The sequence below is a fragment of the Pleurodeles waltl genome, chromosome 3_2, assembly GCF_031143425.1.
Source record: "Pleurodeles waltl isolate 20211129_DDA chromosome 3_2, aPleWal1.hap1.20221129, whole genome shotgun sequence".
Taxonomy (NCBI): Eukaryota; Metazoa; Chordata; class Amphibia; order Caudata; family Salamandridae; genus Pleurodeles; species Pleurodeles waltl.
The window spans coordinates 153,225,090-153,244,885 of record NC_090441.1 but is presented as its reverse complement, the minus strand read 5'-3'; the positions used below and the strand labels follow the sequence as shown (position 1 = coordinate 153,244,885).

Genomic DNA, 19,796 nt, shown 5'->3' with positions numbered 1-19,796 from the left:
CGCTATTCAACTGCATATCCAAGTGAGCAGTCCTAAGGAACTCTGCAAGATCATCACTAACTGCCTGAAAGATGTGCATTAATGAAGGGAAAAAAGTGATCTCAGCCTGATGGACGTAAGTCTTCAGAATTGGACTCTTGGGTCAAAGCCTTCACATCAACTGCCCAGATAGAAAGGCACACAATTTCCTTCTAAAGCAGTGAAAAGAAATGTCAGACTATGGTTTAACCCATCTTTCCTTTGGTCTTTATTATTCCACAGCAGCAATCTGAAATATCACTTTCCATCTTGCGTTGCTTAGAAGGGTAAGCTCACTGATACAGCTTCCTGATCACATCACTCTGATCAATGCGTTGGCACGTTCAAGACTGCACTACTGAAAAATCAAGTAGGGTCAACTGAAAGAAATCGCCTCAAATCACTCCAGCCCTTAAATAATTGCATGGGCTTTCTGTGGTTTACAATACGTCTAGTCACTGAAAAGACTCAAGGTGGGGAATCAGTATCATCAGAACTCAAGTTTGGAGCACACTGGGTCAAAACACGAAGAATCAATACCCTGACAGCCTAGCCTGACAATCCAATATATTTCACTTATGTATGTATGTAAGTATGTATGTAGAGCAAGAACCTAGCCAAAAGCAGAACCCAGCCAAAAGAAGCAGCAACGAGTGATGGGAGTCATAGCTGGAATCTCAGAGAAGGGTACTGTTACTGCATTGTGATCTAGTATTCTTTAAAGAGTTGCAACATCAACTCTTTCCTAAATTGGAGAAGCGTTGGGGCACTCCTGATGTACATGAAGATGTTGCTTCAAATCCTGAGTATGTAGATGGAAATGGCCTGCTTGTTTTTCTGTTTCACACTTCTTAGTCTGCAGTCTGATGGTGTCATGGCTGCAAGTATACTGGGAACCACCAACTATTGTGGGGCTTGCCTGCAAGATAAGCGTGGGTACTGGTTGCGATGTCTTTGTTAGTGATGCAGCTGGTTTTGAGGATGGTGCGAGCTGGCAAGCGGAATAGATGGACTTTTATTAGGATAAGGTGATGTGATCACATTTCTTCAGTCCCTAGAAGGGAAGTGCTGCAGCATGCAGGATGTCATTAGGGATGGTGGGGGACAATTTGGAGTCTAGAAACCCATGGAGAAGGGTGTTACCATCATCCAGATGTGAGAGTTAGAGGATTTGAATAGCAATACTGAAGTGCCTTTATGGAACAAAACCTTTCACTTTCTTTAGAAGAGAGTGCTTGTATTAGGCCATCTTTTATTTTTTCACAATGTGTCCCTGACAGCAAACATTGTGAATCCAGGTTATTCAGTGAAAGTTGGAGTTTGAAGCCGTCAAAGTTCATGTTACTGAGACAAGTTTGCACTATTTCTTGCTTGTTTTTTGCAAATAACAGGCATTTCCTCTTGGTGAGGTTAGGCTTCAGGTATGGGCTGGACTTGCAGGTCTGCATGAGTTGTAGATAGTGTTTGAGGTGCTGCATGTATGAAAAGGAGGAGACTTTCAAGCAGAGTTGTGAATCATCATATTGGTGAATTTTACAGCTGTTATCTAGAAGTAGAGCTCTAAGGACCTCGCAAGGTTAAATATAATGGAATAGTATGGAAGTTTAGGAGAGTTTATAGGTGATTTTTTGGGGTTCTGGGGGTACCCAATTGAATGATCTGGTGTTAGTTGGAAAGGCAGGAGGAAAACCAGTGAAGGACACAGAGTGAATCTCCTTTCGTTTCTTATTATTTGAGATCATTTGTGGTCAGGAGAGTGTAATCAGCAATCCGTAAGGCAAGGTGTGATTTGAAGACAGATTTGTAGGTCTGCAGGAGATGGTTAGCATTAATGTGATCTTAGAAGTGAATATAGACTGTTTCTTTCGATGATCTTGGTGATGAAGGGTAGGTAAGTGATGGGCCGATGGCTGGCAAGGTCATCAGGGTCTACTGTAGGTTTCTTCACGATTGGAAATATCTGACCTATCATTAATAGTTCATTTTATAAAGGAGTTTTTAAGATATCACTTTTAAGATTGGTTAGCTCTCATAATTGTGTAATGCTTTTTTAAGCCAAATAATGTAAAGGATTTTTTGTTTAGAGTGGTTATATTGTTTGAATGTATGTAAATTGATTTTATAGCAGGCAATAGTTTTAATTAACTATGCTAATAAACTTGACTTGACCTATCATAAGAGCTACTGGGAAGATGCCTTGAATGAGGGAGACATCGACAATGGTGAGTACTGGTTGGCCTCCCAGGAGAGAGCAGACGATGGAAGAGTGTAAAATATCTTCATAGGCAGTTGCTTTGAAGGAGCGGAGTATGCCAGTGAGATTTGCGAGAGAGAACGCTTTGAAGGATGACCGTTGAGGATTCTATAAAAAGGCGTAAGAATAAGAGCGGAAGCAGGTTTGGCGTTCAGCTGTATTTCTTCATTGAATATGTTGGTGACACTGCACTTGTCTGCGGAGTGTGAGATAAGATGTTGAAGCAGGATGTTGATGCACTAATCATTTTCTTCAAGAGTGTTCTGCTTGTGTTAGTGGCATGCTATGCCTCTCATTTATAGTGTTGGTACAGTACTTTAATTTGGATGATGTGATAAGCATTCTGCTTGATGCACATTTAGGTTTCATATTGGTGGGTCATCAGGAGTTCTGTTTTTATTCCATTTAATTTCCTGTGTGAGGAGAGTTTGTCAGAGCGGTCTTTAAAGTAACAAGATGCCGAAGGTTTAGGCTTGCACTTGTATGTTTTAGTTAGAGTGTGGATGTTCATATAGTTTTCCCAAAAAGTGCTCAAGTCATTTAGACGGGTAATGGCGCTGGAAGTGGAGTTGGCAGGATGAGATATGTGTTCAAGCATTAGGTCTGGTTTGTCGATTGAGAAGTGTAGGAAGTTGGCTCTGTATGTGCTATTTCAAAGTAAGGAATAGCATGCACAGAGTCCAAGGGTTCCCCTTAGAGGTAAAATAGTGGTAAAAAGAGATAATACTAATGCTCTATTTTGTGGTAGTGTGGTCGAGCAGTAGGCTTATCCAAGGAGTAGTGTTAAGCATTTGTTGTACATACACATAGACAATAAATGAGGTACACACACTCAGAGACAAATCCAGCCAATAGGTTTTGTTATAGAAAAATATCTTTTCTTAGTTTATTTTAAGAACCACAGGTTCAAATTTAACATGTAATATCTTGTTTGAAAGGTATTGCAGGTAAGTACATTAGGAACTTTGAATCATTTCAATTGCATGTATACTTTTCAAGTTATTCACAAATAGCTGTTTAAAAAGTGGACACTTAGTGCAATTTTCACAGTTCCTGGGGGAGGTAAGTTTTTGTTAGTTTTACCAGGTAAGTACGACACTTACAGGGTTCAGTTCTTGGTCCAAGGTAGCCCACCGTTGGGGGTTCAGAGCAACCCCAAAGTTACCACACCAGCAGCTCAGGGCCGGTCAGGTGCAGAGTTCAAAGTGGTGCCCAAAACGCATAGGCTATAATGGAGAGAAGGGGGTGCCCCGGTTCCGGTCTGCTTGCAGGTAAGTACCCACGTCTTCGGAGGGCAGACCAGGGGGGTTTTGTAGGGCACCGGGGGGGGACACAAGCCCACACAGAAATTTCACCCTCAGCGGCGCGGGGGCGGCCGGGTGCAGTGTTAGAACAAGCGTCGGGTTCGCAATGTTAGTCAATGAGAGATCAAGGGATCTCTTCAGCGCTGCAGGCAGGAAAGGGGGGGCTTCCTCGGGGAAACCTCCACTTGGGCAAGGGAGAGGGACTCCTGGGGGTCACTTCTGCAGTGAAAGTCCGGTCCTTCAGGTCCTGGGGGCTGCGGGTGCAGGGTCTTTTCCAGGCGTCGGGACTTAGGTTTCAGAGAGTCGCGGTCAGGGGAAGCCTCGGGATTCCCTCTGCAGGCGACGCTGTGGGGGCTCAGGGGGGACAGGTTTTGGTACTCACAGTCGTAGAGTAGTCCGGGGGTCCTCCCTGAGGTGTTGGTTCTCCACCAGCCGAGTCGGGGTCGCCGGGTGCAGTGTTGCAAGTCTCACGCTTCTTGCGGAGAGATAGCAGGGTTCTTTAAGGCTGCTTCTTGAAACAAAGTTGCAGTCTTTTTGGAGCAGGTCCGCTGTCCTCGGGAGTTTCTTGTCGTCGTCGAAGCAGGGCAGTCCTCAGAGGATGCAGAGGTCGCTGGTCCCTTTGGAAGGCGTCGCTGGAGCAGAGTTCTTTGGAAGGCAGGAGACAGGCCGGTGAGTTTCTGGAGCCAAGGCAGTTGTTGTCTTCTGGTCTTCCTCTGCAGGGGTTTTCAGCTAGGCAGTCCTTCTTCTTGTTGTTGCAGGAATCTAATTTTCTAGGGTTCAGGGTAGCCCTTAAATACTAAATTTAAGGGCGTGTTTAGGTCTGGGGGGTTAGTAGCCAATGGCTACTAGCCCTGAGGGTGGGTACACCCTCTTTGTGCCTCCTCCCAAGGGGAGGGGGTCACAATCCTAACCCTATTGGGGGAATCCTCCATCTGCAAGATGGAGGATTTCTAAAAGTTAGAGTCACCTCAGCTCAGGACACCTTAGGGGCTGTCCTGACTGGCCAGTGACTCCTCCTTGTTGCTTTCTTTGTTCCCTCCAGCCTTGCCGCCAAAAGTGGGGGCCGTGGCCGGAGGGGGCGGGCAACTCCACTAAGCTGGAGTGCCCTGCTGGGCTGTGACAAAGGGGTGAGCCTTTGAGGCTCACCGCCAGGTGTCACAGCTCCTGCCTGGGGGAGGTGTTAGCATCTCCACCCAGTGCAGGCTTTGTTACTGGCCTCAGAGTGACAAAGGCACTCTCCCCATGGGGCCAGCAACATGTCTCTAGTGTGGCAGGCTGCTGGAACTAGTCAGCCTACACAGACAGTCGGTTAAGTTTCAGGGGGCACCTCTAAGGTGCCCTCTGGGGTGTATTTTGCAATAAAATGTACACTGGCATCAGTGTGCATTTATTGTGCTGAGAAGTTTGATACCAAACTTCCCAGTTTTCAGTGTAGCCATTATGGTGCTGTGGAGTTCGTGTTTGACAAACTCCCAGACCATATACTCTTATGGCCACCCTGCACTTACAATGTCTAAGGTTTTGTTTAGACACTGTAGGGGTACCATGCTCATGCACTGGTACCCTCACCTATGGTATAGTGCACCCTGCCTTAGGGCTGTAAGGCCTGCTAGAGGGGTGACTGACCTATACTTGCATAGGCAGTGAGAGGCTGGCATGGCACCCTGAGGGGAGTGCCATGTCGACTTACTCGTTTTGTTCTCACTAGCACACACAAGCTGGCAAGCAGTGTGTCTGTGCTGAGTGAGAGGTCTCCAGGGTGGCATAAGACATGCTGCAGCCCTTAGAGACCTTCCTTGGCATCAGGGCCCTTGGTACTAGAAGTACCAGTTACAAGGGACTTATCTGGATGCCAGGGTCTGCCAATTGTGGATACAAAAGTACAGGTTAGGGAAAGAACACTGGTGCTGGGGCCTGGTTAGCAGGCCTCAGCACACTTTCAATTGTAAACATAGCATCAGCAAAGGCAAAAAGTCAGGGGGCAACCATGCCAAGGAGGCATTTCCTTACAAGAAGTCTTTGAAGTGTCTGAAGGTTTGGTGTTTTCTTTGGGTTAACTTCGGTTTGATGGTAGGATACTAAGCAGGGACATAGGGATGGCGAGGTATTCAATCCGGCCCAGGGATAGGAGGGGTGTGCACTGGCTTGTAGGTAGTGTTGAGAAGACTAGGTTGAGGATGTGGCTTTTGGTGTGCACTGATTGGGCGAAGTGTTGTAACACGCTGTCGATAAGGTTGAGAAGGGCGTCTTTTTAAAAAAAAAAAAATTATCTGACTACTTATACAATGTAGATCTCAGACAGTGTTTATACTATGCACCTAATCTTCAATTGCATTTAGTCCATATGCAATGTTATTCTCCAATGGTCAATGTGCAGCATAAAATTAATATCACTGATGGTCTCCTACTGGGAGCATAATGTACTTCTCAGATGGCCCATACTACATATACAAATCACATTTCCAGTGGTCTGTATCTGACATACAATACAGTATAGTGTATCTTTGATGGTCAATACCTGCAATAATCCACAGACAGACTGACATACAATGTACATGTCTAATGGTATACATTGGGCATATACCATGTATATCACATGTCATCTAGGCAGGGCATAAAATACACATCCTCTCAGATAATCTCCAACTGTGCCCAAGATGCTGATTTTTCAAATTCTATTATTGGAAAATGGTGCACATCTCTGGTGTCTGATGTCCTTACACTTGGCATGCAATGCAAATCACAAACAATCAATACTAGGCAAACCATGCATAACCCTACTGATCTATAAAGGGCATACACTCCACAAAGATGATGGCATTTAGTGTCTACAGAATTAATAGTTAGTTCTGAAGAAGTGAAAATAGCTCTGAGCTATTGATTACATGCAACTTTAATAAAGGATACATACCTGGTGTAGGAATATTTATTGTTGCTCCTATTATACAGTAACTTGACCACAGGCTATAAGAGAAAAACGAGAAAGTAAATCATGAATTTTCTAAGGAATTTTATTTGTGATCAGTTTCAGTCTGGTCAACAGGTCAGCAGTTCCAGGTTCACCCAAGTACCTGGATAAATTCTGTCTGGTGGTTTATCAGTCCCAGACTATTATTAGGATCTGGATTTAGACCGATTTATGCTACAACACAAAGGGCTCTAAATGGTACCTAGACTCAGACGGGCAGACAATTCTAAGTCTTTCTTGTCCTTTATCAAACACAATTACTGCCTAATACCAGCCTTCGGTCTGGCTATACTATGCCCCCCACAGATAACTACTGAGAATTCCTCACTCCTTTCATGTGTCTAGTACCTTCCAGGTTAAAGAATTTCAGATCTACAACCTGTCTCTATATGAAAGTGCACAGCAGTTGGATACCTTACATTCTATGCTATATTAAAATAATTTGAATTTTAGGAAGCCTGCCATTAGTATGCCCTTGCAGAGGTGTTGGTCTGTGGATGCATGCCGGGCACTGTTGCAATCACTAGGTCAGAGGAGTCAGATTTTTCTAAAGGAAATAACCCAACATAGTTCAATTCTGGTTCTGACCTCTAGAACTGCTCCTACAAGTGACTGCCTCTAGCCCCCCTCACTCTCTCTCAAGGTGTCTGTTTCAAGAGACCTTGATCTAGGATCTGATGCACACCAGTTAAGGTTACAACATTCTTGATGCAGTGGTCACGTACCACTTCTCACAAGTATCAATCCTGAGCTATCTGAACTTTTTAAACAGAAATGCTCAAAAAAAAAAAACATCAGCTGTTGTGAATTTTAATCAAGAAGAGGTATTGAATACCAGATTGTAGTAAAGTGGTTGCAGATGAAAATAAGTCCACACGGAAGAGTTATCTCCAATATTTAATTCCAGGTTTCTTCTTGAGATAAAAGGAACTCCAACCTCATCCTAGGCATCAGTACTTCCCAACAGTCCAGCTCAGAATGCTCTCACAGCTCAGAAAGAATCTAAATGCCACAGGAGGGGATGGAATATACCATACACAACAAATATACTATACGCAATACCGTAACACCAAAGAATGTGAAATACAACCCAACACTAAAATAATACAAAATGATACCACCTACAATATTATTAGAAGCTATGTACAATACCAAATACAATACTAATACAGCACAATACTACACAACCCCCCTCCCCACAAACTATATTACAACAATTCTGTTCAAATTCCAAATACGCACATCAAGTTTGACAGCCCCCTTAAACACTTTAACAACCTCATGTACTGGACTAAATTGTGAAATGCCAGACTTGCGTCTTTCTGGCAATTTAACTTTAACTTTGTCCCCAACACGTACAACACATTCTTTCACAGACTTACGAACATCATATATTTCTTTCCTCCTACACTGATGATATTTGTCTTTCTCTTTAGCATTCTCTTTGATGACTTCTTCATCTGCACTAAAAGTGAGATGTTTCCTAAGCCAAGGAGGATTGATTTTGGTATATGGCACACGCTTCCTAAACAACAAAAAAGGAGTCTGGCCTGTGCTGGAATGTGGTGTGAACCTATACTCCTCAACTTTTCTTTCCACCAAACTTCCCCACTGAGCCCCATTGCATTTAGTAAATTGAATAGTTTCTTTCAAAGTTCTATTGAACCGTTCCACCATCCCATTCGTTTCTGGATGATAAAGTGCACATTTTGTGTGCACTATACCTCTTGAGGATAGAAAGTCACACATGTATTTTGACGTGAATTGAACTCCATTGTCAGACAAAATCACCCTAGGATTACCCTCCCTGCTAAAGACTTTAGAAAGGAAATCTACTACAACCTTTGAAGTTACTTCTGAAACAATCAACACTTCCGGCCAGCGAGAGAGCAAATCCATAAGCACTATAACATACTAGAATACGATCCTGAAGAAATGGGACCCATGTCAATAGCAACCTATTCCCAAACTTCTTTGGGAATTTCTTTTATTATTAACGGCTGAGTTCTCACTTTGAGTGCTTTATCTGCTAGGCAACACTCAATACATTCTCTGACTCTTCTTTCCAAAGCTATGTCCATACCAGGCCACCAATACGATGCCCTCATCCTTTCCTTCGTTTTGCTTATTCCCTGATGACTAGAATGTGAGAGATCAAGAAGATGTTCACGCACGGAACACGGTGGAATAAGCTTGTTACCCCTCAACAACAATCCCTCATGCAACCACAACTCATCCCACACCTTTTTGAAAGGAGAGATTGAAACATCATGGTCATCTTTCAAATTTCCAGACTCTAGCAAATTTATCACTTTAACAAGGTCTAAATCCTTACCCAACTCTTCACGCCATTCACGTTCTGAAACACACCAATCAGTTATAGCACAAACTTGCACTTCCTCATCCGACCACCACGATGAACAATTGAAATCGTCAGATGCATCATCAGATGTTAAACGAGACAGTCTGCCGTAATATTGTCACACCCAGGAACATATTTCACAGTAAACTGATAATCCTGCAATCCCACGACCCACTTAGAAATGCGGGAGGACACACTATCTAAACCTTTCTTTCCAAATATTTCTTGTAGAGGTTTGTGATCAGACCGTACTTCAAAATCAATTCCCCAAAGAAATTGTTTGAATTTCTTAATTGACCAAAAAATTGCTAAAGCCTCTTTCTGTATGGTGGAATAATTAAACTCTGCACCACGGAGAGTGCGGGATGCGAAGGCAATAGTAATTTCAGTTCCATTCTTTAGTTGTTTCAGCACACATCCCAAACCTTTGTCTGAAGCATCTGTTATAAGACAACACGGAAGACCAGGTTGAAAGCTGTTAAGCGATTGCGCAGACATCAAAGCTTTCTTAAGGTCCTGGAATTCCAACTCACAACTCGCAGACCACACTAACTCAATACCTTTCCTAAGCAATCATCTAATAGAGCTCGTTCTCCTAGCAAAACTGGGAATGAACTTAGCATAGAATTCTGCCATACCTAGGAACACTTGAACCTCTTTTTTACATGTCGGTGCGGACAACCCTACAATTGAGTGCACTAAATCAGCTTTTGGCTTAACTCCATTATTCGAAATAACGTGACCCAAATATGTAATTTCAGACTGAAGAAATTTACACTTATCTTTCTTCAGCGTAATACCCTTAGATCTAAAAATTAAAAGTACATCTCTTAGCTTCTTAATATGTTCCTCACGTGTGTTTGTGAAAACCAACACATCATCTTGAAAGAAACAAACACCTTCCAACCCCCCTAAAATGTCTTGCATAAGTCTTTGAAATACAGCAGCTGCTGAACATAAACCAAAAGGCATACGGTTGAATTTAAAGACACCAAAGGGGGTGATAAACAAAGTTAAAAGTTTAGAGTCTTCAGTCAATTGTACTTGATGGTACGCCGAGGTCAGATCCAGGGTGGAAAAGAACTTTGCATCTCCTAATGAAGTTATCATTTCATTGATATTGGGCAATGGAAACCTATCCTCAACGACTTGTTTGTTCAGATAACGGAGGTCAACACATAGTCTAACGTTACCAGATCGTTTAGTTGCCACAACTATGGGAGCAATCCATTGAGCTGCTTCCACTTCTTGAATAATGCCAGAGTCTTTGAGTCTTGCAAGTTCCAGTTTTACTTTTTCTTTTACACGCAAAGGGACGTTCCTCACCTTGGAAACCTTTGGTTGAGCATCCTTTTTCAAAATTATCTGATGTTTATAGTCCTTAATGCATCCCACATTGGAATTGAATACATCTGGAAATTCATTCCATAGTTGATGGTCAAGGTCAGAAATTTCTTGTATAAGAACCTGCGGTACCGCATTGGGATTTAAAATAATTCCCAATTCCTTTTGATGAGGCCAACTCAGAATTATATCTCCGACAACTGGCACATAGACTTTACCAGTGATTTCTTTCCCTTTGAAATTAATGCTCGCATTGAAGTATCCTTTCAATTCTATAGGTTTGCCCCCATATGAATAAGGTACTAAATCTGGTGACATTAAGTCCACTTTACCTTCAAAAAGTGATTTATAATCTTCAAGTGAGACAAGAGATAATTTTGCACCGGAGTCCATCATCATTCTGACAGAAATTCCATTTAACATGACCAGATTTTTTGGGTACTCCCAATAGACAGTAGAAATACAGTTAACATCATTGACTATTTGGAAAACAAAGGTTTGATCTTCATTGTCATCAGTCACTTCATTGATTTTCATGTTACCCTTGTTTGTAGATTTACAGGATTTAGCAAAATGACCCTTCTTGTTGCATTTGTTGCACACAATATGAATAGCTGGACAGTCTTTGAAATTTGCTAAATGAGAAGGTGAGCCGCATCTAAAACAAGTTGTTTTAGATTTGTTTTTCATGCCTGTAAAATTCTTAGGTTTTGAATCAATTTTGTTTAACAATAGAAAAGCTTTGGATTTCTTTAAAGTTTTAATGCAGGATTCCGAATGTTCAATTTATTTGGCAACCTTCAATACTTCATCAAGAGTGGGATCACTCTTGGACCATAAAGCTTCCCTAATTTTATCACTTTTGCATTCGAACATAAATTGATCACGTATACGTTCCTCCATGTTAGCTCCAAAATTGCATAGTGCAGCAAGTTTACGGAGATTCGTTATATAATCTTCAATTGATTGTTCATCAAATTGTTTGCACTTCCCAAAATAAAATCTTTGAAGAAGGATAGATACATTGGGCAAAAAATGCGTGTCAAGACGAAGAAGAGTTTCCTCAAAATCATTCAAGGGGGCATCACCAACAGCTCCATCTAAGTTCGACCCAGCAGGTAGATTATCTAATATTTCTTGCCCCTCCGCACCTAAACAATGTTGGAGAAGCGATGTTTTCCTTTCTATTGATAAGTTGGTTCCGCAAACCTTTAAATATGTAAGAAAAACTTTTTTCCATTTTGACCAAGGAATTGTGGGTTCACCAGGAGCAGATAGGAAAAAAGGAGGAGGCGAGATGTTTTGCATATCCAAGAGAAAAATAGAGCAAAGATAAATAATACAAGAAAGGAAAAAATGTAACACACCGTGACAGAAGGGAACAAATAATTAAAGCAAATAAAACTTATGCAAAAACACACTGCATGACAAAAAAAAATGTTAATAAGTAATATTATTATTAACTGTTATAATTATGGTAAAATGTTACATTTCTATGACAAACACTGTTTTATAATTAATAAGATTTAATACAGCACACGCACCCAGGTTACCATTAACGATATACCCTGAAAGTATTAACAAGCCTAAACTCGTCTTGTACAGCATGCGAGATAGAGAGAGACACGCGAAAGAATTGTAGCACACACGCGTTCAAGTTAGTTTGAATGCAGACAAAATATTGAAACGCGCGTAAGCGCGTGTTACAAAGCATACAAATGCTGATCATGCACGCGAACGAGACGTTCTCGTTGCTAGGATATCGCGTGCAGCATGCGATTGCCTCGGAACAACAATGTGAAACACGATCGTGTTTCTTTTTAAAGTAACGCTGTGCTGGGGCAACGTTTACTGAAAGACAAACGCTTACCATAATAAATAAATGAGAAAAGTGGCAAAGAACGCAAGCAACCACTAAGTTAATAGAAATGTTAATAAAAAGAATAAAATATATAAGGGTAAGTAAGAATAAATGAACAGAAAGAGGAAAGAGGCTACATACTAAAAGAAATGTTAGGAAAGCCCTTAAAAACATAGAACAAAAGGAAATAATAGTCCAGGGTGGAAAAATTAGGCAACAGTAACAGTACCTCAGATTAGAAAAAGTAATAGGAAGGTGAAAACCACAATCCTATAGCCAGGAGCGAGTTAGAGTTCCTTGGAAGACAGGGTTTCTTCACCAGGATCGTCGCCAAAATGTAGTAAAGTGGTTGCAGATGAAAATAAGTCCACACGGAAGAGTTATCTCCAATATTTAATTCCAGGTTTCTTCTTGAGATAAAAGGAACTCCAACCTCATCCTAGGCATCAGTACTTCCCAACAGTCCAGCTCAGAATGCTCTCACAGCTCAGGAAGAATCTAAATGTCACAGGAGGGGATGGAATATACCATACACAACAAATATACTATACGCAATACCGTAACACCAAAGAATGTGAAATACAACCCAACACTAAAATAATACAAAATGACACTACCTACAATATTATTAGAAGCTATGTACAATACCAAATACAATACTAATACAACACAATACTACACAGATATCTAGGGTAAGCTGCTCCCAAGCTAGCTGTTTAAAGACAATTATGTGGAGACTGCAGGTCTGAATGAAGCCAATAAGGCAGCCAAATAACCAACATTTTCCAGGCTAATGTGCATACAAGGATGTAGGTGAACGAAGGCGGGCCGCTGCACTGCTCCATTTGGATCTCAGTGCAACATCTGACACCGTTAATCACAGTACGCCCCTCCTAAGACCTGCAGGAATGGGAATTCAGGGCAATGTGTTAGCCTGGATTAAATACCAATATAGGCCAAAATTACACCCTCTAACGTCAGGTGTGCCATAGGATTCCATCTTGAGTCCTCTACTTTTTAACGTATATGTGAGACCTCTGGCAGACATTGCAGAGAACCGGGGCCTTACACGTTTTTCACATACTGATGATACAAAATTGTGGTATCCCTGTCGTCCAAAGATAATCAGAATGCTGCCACCTCGCCCTCTTGCCGCTTACAAGTGTCGGAATGGATCACCCCCCCCCCCACTCTGTTCCTGTTGTAAAAAACCTGGGTGTCTGGTTAGACCGGGAACTTACTATGAACCATTAGGTTACCAAGGTAGGAGCCACATGTTTTGGTATTCTGAAATGGCCTAAGAAGATCCGTTTTCTGTCTCCCGACCGTGGCTCACCGTACTGTAATTCAAGCCTTAGTTACCTCAAGGCTGGATTATGGGAATGTCTTATATCTCTGGGTGACAAAATCTTCACTCGCCTCCAAATGCTGCAAAATACTGCTGCACACTTCCTCCTGCTTCATCCTCCTAGGTTTACCAGCCCTGCCTGCTAAAATCTCGGTACTGGCTGCCCATTTAGCAGAGGGAGAGCTTTGATCACTCGTTATTCACCAAATGGCCCTCTGGGGTGAATTTATCGCAAGCCAGCTATGATCCTCATAATAGGGAGATCTCGCCAAGGAGGTCATGCCTTCACCTACCTGGGACCTAGACTTTGGAATGATCTCCCTGGCTGTTCCAACAAGCTGGTTCGTAAATTATAGTCCTCGAGTTCCTTGGAGTACGGTTAACGTAATCTTGCTAGTGTTGGGAAACTATTAATATTATTATTATTATTATTACTATTATCATCATTAAGGCTGATGTGCATACAAGGAAGTTAGCCAAAACCAAATAATGCACTCAGGGCTTGCTGTAGCTCAAGTCACCACATGCTTTATCGAAGGTAGAGCAGCTAATGCAGCAAGCCTGCGCGCAGGAAGGTATCCGTCAAACACAGATCCCCTTTAAAACTTTATCAAGGTTGCAAGGGATGACAAGCACACCTCAGACACTCAGTGCAATGCTGCCAAGGTTCACCATCTGTAATCATAAATTTAGAGGACAACACCCGATGTGTCAGTAGTGTTCACTGTGGGCATTTTGTGATCAGAGGAACACAATACTAAAATGTGTGTCTGTTCAACAGGCAAGAAAGGAACAACTGAACAGACAAGGTATGTTTTTTTACATCACATGGCCCAATTAAATGCTTCCGCTGTGTAGGACACCTCCCTGACCGGAGCAATAAGGAGGCAAAAATCACTGCTTTAAGCACCTCCATGACTTTTATGAAAATTGATGCGAAGAAACCCCAGACTCTGCTCTTCAGATTCTATTTTCATTTTCTTTTATACAGGGTTGTGTGGGTGTAAAGCAATGTGTACCATCGTGCAGAACCTTCAGAGCATCACGGGTCAGAATATATGTAAGAGGAAGAATGTGGAATAATCCTCCAAGCAGCAGAACAGTTATTTAACCAGTGGAAGGATGGAATCTGCTGGTGCCCACCCTCGCCTGAGGCATGGTGGCAAAGTCTTAGAGAAGAATCTAAAATGTCCTGAGAAGTTTGAAGTGGTGATATCAGCTCTACAGTGAAGACTAGGAAAGAGCTAAAATGTAGGAGCATATGATGTAGTTGAGTCTCTGGGATAGTAGTAACTGTTAGAAATACCGAGCAAAGATTCAAGGGACAAGTAAGATGTTGACCTGGGCACCGCCCAGTTCATGGTAGCAAACTAGTAGCAGTGATGGAATAGGTATCGCTCAGATAACTCTTAAAAGACCTCCTGTGATGATATTGTTGTTCCTACCATTTGCGGTCAAGATTTTCCAGCGTCGTGAGTACTCTGTAGGATCAGTGACACAGTGGCACCAAACGTTTAACCAGCAAGAACTTTAAAATGGAGATGGATTATTGAAAGTGAACCACAGTTGGCTTGGGCTAGGCTAAACAATGTGCGACACACCAAGTTATGCAGAGCCATGGGGCAACGTAGTGTTTCTCTACGGCAGAAACACTCAAATGTCGGGCTTTTTTCAACATCATGGGACTTGGCAGAGAGATGAAGGGTATTTAGTGTGCTTCCAGCCCCAGCAGATACTGTACTTAGCTGCACACCCACCGCTCACTACCAGCCTCAATGCAGATGGTGTGGAGAGCCAGTCCAAGGGATGGAGGAGGGGACTTGTCAGCACACTCCTGGCCCTTTGGCTGATGGTTCCTGTGAAGTTCTCAGGTATTGCACTCTACAGTTGGGTGCTCTTCCTCACAGTTCCTTTGGATACACCCCATAATTCCCAGACACTCATGCAGTACAGCAACTACAAACACAGATCTCAAGGGACAGTTCTTAGCCAAAGCTCAAGAGACACAACCATGCAATCGAGTGTGCCCCTTGTTCAGATCCCACAATCGACCACATCAGTTGTTACTCCATACACTTCTTACAATGAGCTAGTGGACTGTAACTGTATATGTATTGGACATCACAAGTCAAAAAGCTACAAAACAACAAGGGAGTCTCCCAGGGAAGCTATTATGAGCAGCAAGCTGAATATAATCGCATCTACCGGGACTGCATGGGGAATCACCGTTTTATGAATACCACCTTGTTATACAAGAATACATGTATTCCAACAATAAATTCAGGGGTAGGGGAGAGTGACTCTCTCAGAGTGTGTACACGTCCTTCTGCAAGTGATGCAAATAAAATGACATCCACCAACCTTCAGCCTCTCCACAGCCTGGCAAGGAAAAAGTACCCACAGGAATAATCACATTAGTAGATAAGCCCTGGCCCAGTGAACTCCAGCACTCTGCAGCAGAAGCTAGAGAAATGTGAAGCACCCTTGTCAGTGGTCTTGAAAGTGAAAGGGCGACAACAAAACAGATACGCCCGTCGTTTTGCTAAATCTGAGCATGGTGGTTACAATCTGGGAGCCCTTTGGGGGCCTTCATTAGAAGAGTGGCATATCCAACGATGCAGGTGATCTAAAAATCAATCACAAAGCAACTGGACCATTCAGAGGACAGGCTGACTTAGTTAGGACTGCTGCTGAATCCACCAAAGAGCATGGGCTACTAGGAGAGATGGACTGGATATATACAGAAGTACGGCAGCGAGAGGGTTTATATCTCTGTAAGTGAAAGTTGGGGCTAGGGATTATGGGCAGGGTAAGATACCTGGCTGTACACTGACCAGGATTATCAGGGATCTCGCCCTCGTAACAATACCGTTAGTTTCTGCTTGGCAGATGAAACACTGGTATTTGAAAAGGAGGCTATACTTAATAATTTGCCCAATTGTATTCATATTTACAAATGTTTAGGTTTACAAAACTCACAAGAGCACATGAGTCAGTATATTGAGAGTGATGTAGTGGGGTAGTTTGATGCTGCTTCTCATTATCTTGCCCTGTTATGTTAGAGGGAATATGTGCACCAAGAAAAGGGATTTGAGGAGGGAAGGTTCCTGGTACTGATAGACTTAACAGTGAGGTCTATAAAGAAGCCATCAACCAGCTGGCTCCTAACCACAAGATTATGTGAAGATGCAACCGAGGGTGGGTCTCTGAATTTTCTGCTACAGAGGTGGTTATAATGATCATTCTAAAGCCAAAGAAAGAGCACTCGCTGTTCTAGCTCTAGGCCATTATATCACTCCAAACTGACAATGTGTTTGCAAAAATAGTGGACAGCAGACTTAAACCGCTCATGCTCCTCATAATCCTCAATGAACTATCTGGTTTCATTCCAGGTATTTTTTTTTGTTTTTAAGAATAATTTGCAGTTTTGTTATGTCTTGTGCCATTGTATAAATTGTGAGCTTACTGAGAAGTGGAATTCTTGGATGCCAAGAAGACGACTGATTCACTTGAGTGGTCTATTTTTGAAGTGATCCGGCAAATGGGAGGTTGGGGCATATTTTCTTTCATTATTCACCTCACGTTATGACTGTTCCAGCAAGTCAGAGTGATAATGGCAATACCTTAACTGATGCATTAGTAACTAGAGGAACCTGGCAGGTTTCCCAGTACAAAGCCTAAGCGCTGATACTGCAATTGAATTAGTGTGCTACCCGCGTCAGCATATTTCTTATGGGGCTGACTATCAGTTGCACGTTCTTCCCAATGTCCCACTATTGGGCAACATTCTTTTGCTTGTCAAGGAGTCATGTGCAGGGGGTTCTGGTGCGTCTCTGGTTTGCACATAAGCTGGATGTTTGATGTAACCTCTGAGTGAGAGCTGAATTTTCCAAAAATATTCAGGGGTGCCTCAATGACTGTGGGTGCATGCCAGTTGAAGAAATTCTTAACTTTAATTATGGTGTGGCAGCTGAGATCTTGGAGAATCAAGTTTGCAGAAAACCCACCCAGGTCAGATGCTCATGTTGATGATGTGAATAGCATCTGCCTAGCATGGTATAAGCTTGGTGCTATAGCAAGACTGTATAGGGCCTGGTCTGTGTTTCTTCATTTGTGATATAACCGAGTCATACAATTTAGCACCAAAAGAGCCCACAGATGTGCTCTCTCGCTATGCAATTACTGATGTTTAGAGACCTATTCCCTGGAGATAATTTATTGCTGCTGTAGCTTTTAGGGAAAAGGGTGGCACCTCGTCCCCTTTTGTTAATTTTGTACTATACTCAAAAGAGCGCAGTGAGAGATCCATTTAACAATCCTCCCAAGGTCTAGTTGATTACTCTCTCCTTAGTAATCTTTTACAACTAATCGATAGTACGCATTTTGTTCCCGAACTCTCACACAAGGTCCTTCCTTCCAGTATGAAGGTTTCATCAGTTACAAGGGAGGGTTTGAGCCTTGATGCAAGTTACAAGACATCTAATGTGCAATGATCTTTCTTGCCATTAAACAGAATTTATTTTATTGAATATCAGACACAAGTTACCCATTTTCGATTCTTACTTAAGGCATACTACAACTTGTGCGATTAAGGAAATTCTCACCTTCATTGGATGGTTTGAGTTTTTGCTGCTCTTAAAAACAACTCTGACTTCCTCCAAACAACATGGGTATGCTACTTGATAAATGAGTTTTGATAAATGTATTTTTCCAATCTGCATAGACGACATGTCACCATGGTAAGAGTAAAGCCAATGACTGCAGTTCTATTTACCATGAATGCGGCCTTAGATACTGCTATAGAGGGATGAGGACTGATTATTCATGCAATAATTTGTAGCTTGGCTGTAAGTTTCCCTTTTCTTCTATGCCTACCTGCTTTTCAGTTTGCCTGCGCGTGTGAATGATAATTTAATTGCATTCTTCCCAAAATGTGGCTTGTTTGTTTTATCACGTAAACTATAAAAAAGGTATTATTGTGCATCTCGTAAGACTAATTTTCTCTGCGTACCACTGATGTATCTATTTAGCCGGTCACCCGAGTATACTGAAGGAGCTTTGGCTGCAAAATGATACTTTAGTAAATTCCAGTAAACAAAATTAAATGTATGTATCCATTTTGAGACAACCTTAAAATATTACTTCACTATTATAGTACATATTGTAAACAAATCAGATTTCAGAATCCTCACAAACTTTCATACTCCTGCCAGCAGCCTTGAAAAAAAAAGAACTCAACCCCTGGCAAAGCATATAGGTCTGGCCTTGGCAAGCTGGCATAATGTTTTTAATTTTTTTGTTTGTGTTTATTGCAAGCGTATGCAACAAAAAGAAAAAGGGAACAACATGCTAGCTCCTACACGTGGCGTCTATATGTTTGCAATGAAAAAAATTTAATTGAAAAAACACACTGATTTGGCCAGTTTACTGAAATAAGAAGCATTTCAGTTGTGCCGTGGATTACATTATTGTTTGTAAGCGAGAAAAAAGAATAATGACCTAACTAAGCTCTCAAATCACGGGCAGCTAAATTTTATAATGTCACTTACCTATTGTATGACAACAACTTTAAAAAAAGAGAGGCAAATTATGGCATTCTGTGTACCGGCAAAATAAATAGTGGTAATTGAAAAATAAAAAATACATTTCAAAAACACATTTTGAACCAGCTTTTGAACAGAAATTAACTATTTTTCGGTGGATATAAACAATGCACGCAGACTTTGTGCAATCAGACAAACTGAAAGGAGACAATTGGTAGAGTGGGCTGACCCACTGCTCAATGTTGCATGCTGCTGGACAGTGAAAATCATATATATATATATATATATATATATATATATATATATATATATATACACATATATACACACACATATACACACACACACACACACGTAAAGCTGGCTCAAAGGCCAGACCTAATAAAATAGTTTTATTTCTAAAGATGCATATCTCTATGCCAAAGAATTAGCAATTCTAGCACTAAAATAAATGACCAAAACAAAGGCCTACCGACAGTCGTCCTCATAGTTTAAACTTGTGTTTAAGAATAGTCTATAAAACTTGACATATATACAACACAAATACTGAGGCATGAGAAATGGGTGGAAATATTATAGAGCAGAAATAAGCATGAACTTTGACACAACTTGGTAAAAAGAACTAACCTTGGTAGATGATTCGATTAGTTTCTCTTCCTCCTTTGGAGATGTGATGATAGGGATGTTACATACTGGAGAATACGTTTCTTTCTTGTCCTAAAAAAGTAGGAAACAGTGGAAAAAGATGTAAAGTTAACCCAAAAGCGCCGGACTGGAAAACAAAGCATGAAGCC

At 41.7% G+C, this 19,796-nt stretch overlaps 1 protein-coding gene across 3 annotated transcripts in view; it reads right to left on the bottom strand.

Annotated features, from left to right (window-relative positions):
* Nucleotides 1-19,796, bottom strand: part of TNFAIP1 (TNF alpha induced protein 1) — a 52,654-nt gene that overhangs the window by 25,912 nt on the left and 6,946 nt on the right. For all 3 annotated transcript variants that reach the window (XR_011202018.1, XM_069227024.1, XM_069227025.1), the window contains exons 4-5: nt 19,630-19,719; nt 6,488-6,540 (exon numbers count right to left, since the gene is read on the bottom strand). Coding sequence is in view for 2 of the 3 variants with exons in the window: in XM_069227024.1 (XP_069083125.1) it covers nt 6,488-6,540; nt 19,630-19,719 (143 nt within the window). In the remaining variant the exon portion in view is untranslated. The remainder of the gene's footprint in view (nt 1-6,487; nt 6,541-19,629; nt 19,720-19,796) is intronic.